The sequence below is a fragment of the Pseudoliparis swirei genome, chromosome 1 (assembly GCF_029220125.1).
Source record: "Pseudoliparis swirei isolate HS2019 ecotype Mariana Trench chromosome 1, NWPU_hadal_v1, whole genome shotgun sequence".
Taxonomy (NCBI): domain Eukaryota; kingdom Metazoa; phylum Chordata; class Actinopteri; order Perciformes; family Liparidae; genus Pseudoliparis; species Pseudoliparis swirei.
The window spans coordinates 20413302-20421012 of NC_079388.1; the positions used below are offsets into that span (position 1 = coordinate 20413302).

Sequence of the window (7711 nt, forward strand, 5' to 3'; positions counted from 1 at the left end):
CTGTCGTCCTACGCTCTTATTTTGAAGGGTTCTTTCTGTTTTCTTTTTTCTTTTTCTTCAATCGTCAAAAATCTACACGCGTAATAATTGACGTTCTCGATAAAGAGCTTTTAAAAATGTGTTTTACGCTCGGTAATCATTCTTTCGAATAATATTTCCTATTTTATTTTTTAAAGTTTATATATTTTTTCTGTCAGCGTTTTCAAATAAAACTCGTACGCACAGCGGGATGCATCGGTTATTTATTGATTTTACTCGATGGCGTTTTATACAACGCGACTCATTCGTGTGTTTTTTAGCATCCGTGAGCGAGGAAGAAGGAGAGAAGGGAGCGAGGAAGAAGGAGAGAAGGGAGCGAGGAAGCGACGAAGATCTGCACCAAATATCCGCCCAGCCCGACTCGTCTCGTGGTTTCCTCTCTCCTTGACCTCCCTATCTCTTCATCATTCCCCTTCCCCCTCTTCCTCCTCCTCATCTTCCTTCTCCTCTTCCTCATTTTCCTCCTCCTCTACATCCTCCTCCTCCTCCTCCTTCCGTGTTCTCCTCAGTTCCACAGTTTGAGGAAGCTTTCCCAGGATCCTGTGCAGACGCCCATCCCGTCCTCGGGGACGCCGGTGCAGCTCACCCTGTTGTCATGGCCGGACAGCACATCTGGAGGAGGAAGAGGAGGAGGAGAGGAGGAGTAGAGGAGAGAGGAGAGGTTGAGGAGGAGAGGAAGAGAGAGAAACAAAGGGAGTGTCCTCAGTGACGGTGGGTCAGTGGTCAATCAGGGGTGGTTGGTTCAATCCCCGCCTCGTCGATGTGCCCTTGAGCAACACTTCCCCTGAGCGTCTCCGCTGGAGGACGTGACTGAAGCCGCTCTGGTTTGTTTACGTGGAAACCCTCCTCCTCCTCCTCCTCCTCCTCCTCCACTCACCGACGTTCTCTCCCTCCAGGGAGTCCCAGATGTGGCAGTTGAAGTCGTCGTATCCGGCGAAGACGAGGCGCCCGGAGCTGGAGAGCGCCACCGACGTGACGCCGGAGTTCAGGCTGCCGTCCTGGAAGCCCACGACCTCCTGGTCGGAGCGGAGGTCGTACATCTTGCAGCTGCAGTCGTCGGAGCCGGTGACGATGCAGTTCCCCCCCGGGAAGTACTGCGGAGAGAAGGAGGCGCCACCGGAGGAGGCGCGAGACGTCACCACGGCGGTGTCTTTGTGGTTGTGTTGTGTCTCTTTGTTGTTGCTTTGTGTCTCTTTGTAGTTGTTTTGGGTCTCTTTGTAGTTGTTTTGTGTCTCTTTGTTGTTGCTTTGTGTCTCTTTGTTGTTGCTTTGTGTCTCTTTGTAGTTGTTTTGTGTCTCTTTGTAGTTGTTTTGTGTCTCTTTGTTGTTGCTTTGTGTCTCTTTGTAGTTGTTTTGTGTCTCTTTGTAGTTGTGTTGTGTCTCTTTGTTGTTGCTTTGTGTCTCTTTGTAGTTGTTTTGTGTCTCTTTGTAGTTGTTTTGTGTCTCTTTGTAGTTGTTTTGTGTCTCTTTGTTGTTGTTTTGTGTCTCTTTGTTGTATCTTTGTAGTTGTTTTGTGTCTCTTTGTAGTTTTTTAATGTCTTTGTGTATCTTATAGTTGTGATTCTTACCCAAAACCTCAAAGTCAAAACCCAATTAACATGCAAAGGTCAGAAACTAATAGTACTGTTAAAAGTTCTTGACTGGGTTTGGGTGAGTGTGTGTTGTGTGTACATGAGTGATGTGTGTGTGTGTGTGATGTGTGTGTGTGTGTGTGTGTTCCGGCATCCTCATAGAGATGGCGTTGATGTCGCTGGTGTGTCCGGAGAAGGTCTGCTTGCAGGCTCCTTCCCTCAGGTCCCACAGCTTGGCCAGAGAGTCGCAGGCTCCGGAGATGAAGGTGTTCATGTCTCCGGACGGAGCCAGAGACATGCAGTCTCCGATGTGGTTGGTGAAGATGATCTTCTGCTTGCCGGTTTCAAGGTCCCACAGACAGCTGGGGAGGAGGAAGAGGAGGAAGAGGAGGAAGACGAACCCTTGAGGATCGACCACATCATCCTTTTTCTCCTTTAGATTAACTCATAAATGTCAGTTTTGGGATGAAACCCCGATAAGTTGACCGTGGGGTATTTCTACTATACGGACAATCGAGAATCTTCTTGAGCGACTTCAAATGAAAAATACAGTCAGATTTAAGAAATACAGGAATTATCACTTAGTTGTTTCTTAACAAAATGAAAGGTAACGTGTCACCAGAATGTTTCAGTGTGTTTTAACAATATTTCGATGACTATCGGGATAACATCGTGAATCCCCAGGATAGTGTGATTTTCCCATTCGAGTTCCTCACAAGAGGAACAGACATGTCCTCGATGGGTTTTCATACTTATCTTTCTTGTATTTCTTGTATTTCGTGAACCTCGTCTTGTGGCTGGAGGCCGTCAGGATCAACTCACCAGGTGGTGTCACCAGAGGTCGGCAGGATCTCAGTGTCGCTGAGGAAACGGCAGCAAGACAGGTAACCTGGGAGGAAACATGGACACCTCGCTTCATCGACTCTTCGTGCGTTTACGTCTCGTAAAAGCTGCCCTGTGCCGTCTGGTCCTCACTGTGTGAGCGTCCAGCTCCCTGAGGGTCTTGGGGCTGGTGGACTTGATGTTGTACACAGTGCACATGTTATCCAGACCGCCGCTGGCCACCATGTTGCCAGAGGGGGCGAAGGCGACGCTCATCACCCAAGCTGACTTCAGTGGCACGGCGACCAGCTGGGAAGTGGAACTGTGAAGTTTAGCTGAGTGCAGGAACGAGTCCGGAGAGCGATAACGCTTCTTTTTGCCCCTTCCGGTTCCCTCAGCTTCGAAGTCAGTGTGTTTTTGGTTGGATGCCTCGAAAAAAGTCTTAAACTTAAGAGATTTGAAAGTGTTCTTCTACGATATAAAACAAGCCACTTGAATTTAGTTGTTTATTCAGAATGTAGCTCTAGTGGTGGTGGCATGGAGTCATGTGACCATGAGCTTTTTACTTCTGTTGATTGCATCGACGCCTCTAGAGTCATAACAAGTTGTTCTTATTTGCAATAATCCACAATTCACTTAAACTATCACTCTGGTTTTGTGGATGAAACCTGTGTGATGCTAACGACGTCATCTCTGCATCGCGCTGTGAGGGTTTAACCCCTCGAGGGCTGTTTCTGTGAATCGGCTGTCAACACAATTTGTACTAAAATAAGTAATTTTTTTCATTTCTTGCTGGTTGTATTGCTTTTTAGAGACATCATATCAAGATTAAACTTATGATAACAGCCTAACGCATGATAGAATATCATATCAACACAAATGAACTAACCAGTTAGACACCAGAACACAACAGGATAATTTACAGATGAACACCGTTCATCAAAACAGACAAACTGACCATTTAAATGAACATTTAGATGAATGAGCTCAATGAAGTTCTCTGGTGTAACAATCATAAATGACCAGAACACATCCAACAAGTTTGGGACACTTCCTGCCTCTTGTAATGTTTGTAAAGTTATTTTAAATAAAGTACAATCAAATTGGGTGGTTACTGAATTCTACTTCACCTAAAAAATCTGCAGGAAATACTGCAGAACTAATGAATTATATATATACGTTTTTACTATTTTGATAAATTGAAGAATTTTACGATAAATACTTCAAGTACCCTTTAAATTTTACTATGAATACTACAAGTACATATTAATACTTCAAGTGCCCTTTAAATTTGACTATGAATACTTCAAGTACCTTTTAATTTGACTATGAATACTTCAAGTACCTTTAATTTGTACTATTAATACTTCAAGTACCTATTAATGCTTCAAGTACCCTTTAATTTGTACTATTAATACTTCAAGTATCGTTAAATTTGACTATGAATACTTCAAGTACCTTTAAATTGTACTATGAATACCTCAAGTACCTTTAAATATGACTATGAATACTTCAAGTACCTTTGCTTTAATACTTCAAGAACACATGAACCTGCTGATTAGACCTTCCCAACACAGATCTGATGTAAATATCGAGGATGTGGTCTCACCTTGTTCCCCGAGAAGGTGTCCCAGACCAGAAGCTTTCCGTCCTGTGACGCAGTGACCATTGACCTGTGAGCGACATCACAGAGGTATGGAAAAGGACTCAAGGTGTCATTGTTGTTTAAAATGGAAACTTTAAAGGAGAAGAACAAAACCGATGAGATCCCGTTAACACTGAAAACCACAACGTCGTGGTTGAAGCGGTACGGCTCGTTGTCTAGAAAGTCTCACTGGTTTTTACACCGTGTCTTAAGGCCTTTTTGATTAAGGTGTTTCACGAATTAGTACGTATTCTTTGATAGGAAGAGTAAAAGTAATCAATCAACATAATGATCTCAATTGAAGGGCTTTTGCTAAAGGCACAAACATTTTTTGGGTGGGAAAAGCAACATCGAACACAGAGAACTCTCAGAGTCTAGAACACGATAAAGACAGTGAGAGGCCGTTCCCTCCAACATGACCCGCCATGGCCACTAGAGGGACCTCCACTCACAATGAACTCAACCAATTCATCATTCTTTACCAAATCACGGTTTACTGGGACCCTTTAGCAAATCATAGTTTACTAGGACTCTTTACCAAATCATGGTTTACTAGGACAGTTTTACTGGGACTCTTTACCAAGTCATGGTTTACTGGGACAGTTTTACTGGGACCGTTTACCAAATCATGGTTTACTAGGACCCTTTGCCAAATCATGGTTTACTAGGACTCTTTACCAAATCATGGTTTACTAGGACAGTTTTACTGGGACCCTTTACCAAATCATGGTTTACTAGGACTCTTTACCAAATCATGGTTTACTAGGACAGTTTTACTGGGACCCTTTACCAAATCATGGTTTACTAGGACTCTTTACCAAGTCATGGTTTACTGGGACAGTTTTACTGGGACCCTTTACCAAATCATGGTTTACTAGGACTCTTTACCAAATCATGGTTTACTAGGACTCTTTACCAAATCATGGTTTTACTGGGACTCTTTACCAAATCACAGTTTTACTAGGACTCTTTACCAAATCGTGGTTTACTGGGACTCTTTACCAAATCATGGTTTTCTGGGACAGTTTTACTGGGACTCTTTACCAAATCATGGTTTACTAGGACAGTTTTACTGGGACCCTTTACCAACTCATGGTTTACTAGGACCCTTTACCAAATCACAGTTTACTAGGACCCTTTACCAAATCATGGTTTACTAGGACCCTTTACCAAATCATGGTTTACTGGGACAGTTTTAATGGGACCCTTTACCAAATCACGGTTTACTAGGACCCTTTACCAAATCATGGTTTACTAGGACCCTTTACCAAATCATGGTTTACTGGGACAGTTTTAATGGGACCCTTTACCAAATCATGGTTTACTAGGACTCTTTACCAAATCATGGTTTACTAGGACCCTTTACCAAATCATGGTTTACTGGGACAGTTTTAATGGGACCCTTTACCAAATCATGGTTTACTAGGACTCTTTACCAAATCATGGTTTTCTGGGACTCTTTAGCAAATCATGGTTTACTAGGACAGTTTTACTGGGACTCTTTACCAAATCATGGTTTACTGGGACCCTTTACCAAATCACGGTTTACTAGGACCCTTTACCAAATCACGGTTTACTAGGACCCTTTACCAAATCATGGTTTACTGGGACAGTTTTACTGGGACCCTTTACCAAATCATGGTTTACTGTGACAGTTTTACTGGGACTCTTTACCAAATCATGGTTTACTTCAACAGAATATGTGTACTAGTACAGTTTAGCATGTGGTGGTTTCCTGGGACACGTGAACAGAGCGTGGTCCTGCCTCCTCCTCACCTGGAGTCAGCGGCCCAGTGCAGGGAATAGATTTTAGCCAAGTGTCCCTTGAGTGTCTTCCTTAGCTTCAGCTGGACTCGGCCCACCTCCGATGCCCCTCCTGCTGCTGCTGACAGGCCGCCGTCGTTCACAGCCTTGCGGGCCGCCTGGTGGTCACACAGGGAATTACATGAGGAATATAAACTTAATTCAGACCAACACATGTCCTCCCAACCTGCAGTTTCAAGTTGAGTTCATTAACATTATGTTATGAATGAATTTAGATCCGACCCGGACGAACAGTAGAATAGATTTATAGGTGCTCTGTAAGTCTTTTAAAGGCTTGGAGATAAGTGGTACTGCATGAGCAGTTTCACATTTGTCGGTGGTACTTTAGAGTACTGCAAGGGGTACCTGCAATTTCTTTCCACCATGCATAATTACCTAAAATATAATAATTAATAATCTAAATGTATATGAAAGTTTTATAAACAACCATTTATATTCAGTTATCCTATTTTCTATGCAATTTCTAACTGGCGTCCACTGTCAACTAGTACTTGTAGTAATAGTGATGGAGAAAGTATTGGCAAGTAGATAGTAATAGTTCTAGTGGGAGTAGGAATAGAGTGTATTTCTCCTGTGTAGTTCGGGAGTTTGATATTACGTTTGTTGCTCACCTCAATCTGTGCACGGAGGCCATCGCACTCCTTTTTCAGAGCATCGATCTCAGCTTTCTCAGCTGCCATGGCGACGGTTGTTTGGGGACGTTAACTGACAGGAAAAAAATAAACTGTCAATCTAGGAAAAAAAGAGAGAAAAAGAGAGGGGGAAGAAACCATTAAAATGTGTTAGTTTAGTCAAGTATTGACAAGTCTCCTGAAATAATTCGACGCCCATTGCATCCCAGCCCAGTGCAGGTACACGTCCACTGGGCGGTGACCCGGGTACCGTGATCTGGATGCTGCTACATCATCAGGTCCAGATTAGACACACACTTGACCGACGTAATCCTTCCCTAAACCAAAGTTGTAATACAGTTAGCTCTCATGCTGGTCCAGCTGTGATGGACAGAGTGGGAAAGGAGAGAGAGATGAAGATGAAGAAGATGAAGAGGTATGAATGGAATAAAAAGGAATGACAACGAGAGGAAAAGAACCGCGTTTATAGAAGTAAATAAATAAAATATAAGCGAAGGCTCAACGGAAAGATTGAACAAAGAATAGCAGAGACAGGAGAATAAAATACTATTTTGTAAAGGAAAGAAGCAAAGGAGGGAAGGGAGTTAGGAAGAGAGCTCCACTTTATCTCAGGGTATAAAACTACACTCAACACTTGTTTAAGCATTCCATGAACTGGTTTCCCCACATTGCCGAAGGTTAAATGTTCAATATCAGTTGAGATCAATCAAAAATCACCAGAAAATCCAGAAAATCTCTTTATTTTATTATCACTTCATTTTATGGCCTTGCATGTAAACGTTTTTGTCAATGAGCCGTTTCTGATTCTGAATTCACTGAAGGAATTTATGACCAGCTCATCTTTTGGGATGAGCTCCTCAGAACGTGTATTCTCTATTTGGAGACAGAAGCGTCGAGTGGCTCTTTAACTCTGGATGTTAAACGTCCTCGCCGTCTTTACTTTACTCACAACTTCATTTTCATTCCGCGCTCAGCAGAAGTTATGTGCATGTGCCCAAGACTAATTCTGTAATGGGATAGTGTCGCCTGATCTATTTAACCCCAACAACCTGCGTGGCAAGAGAAGTCTCTCAAAGCTAAAACTATCCACCAATTATATTATTGCTGATGCTAAATAGTGGTAACTTTTCACCACTTGTTACGAAGATGCTCTATGCAACAGTCCCCCCCCTTTCACTT

At 43.0% G+C, this 7711-nt stretch overlaps 1 protein-coding gene across 1 annotated transcript; it reads right to left on the minus strand.

Moving 5' to 3' along the window:
• Positions 1-226: 226 nt before the first annotated feature.
• Positions 227-6580, minus strand: LOC130194278 (guanine nucleotide-binding protein G(I)/G(S)/G(T) subunit beta-3-like). Its single transcript, XM_056415216.1, has 8 exons — positions 6512-6580; positions 5853-5998; positions 4041-4104; positions 2587-2740; positions 2432-2501; positions 1771-1971; positions 917-1134; positions 227-651 (listed from the first exon to the last, which is right to left on the minus strand). The coding sequence occupies exons 1-8, from the start codon at positions 6578-6580 to the stop codon at positions 545-547; spliced, it is 1029 nt and encodes a 342-aa protein (XP_056271191.1). The 3' UTR covers positions 227-544.
• Between the last annotated feature and the right edge of the window lie 1131 nt (positions 6581-7711).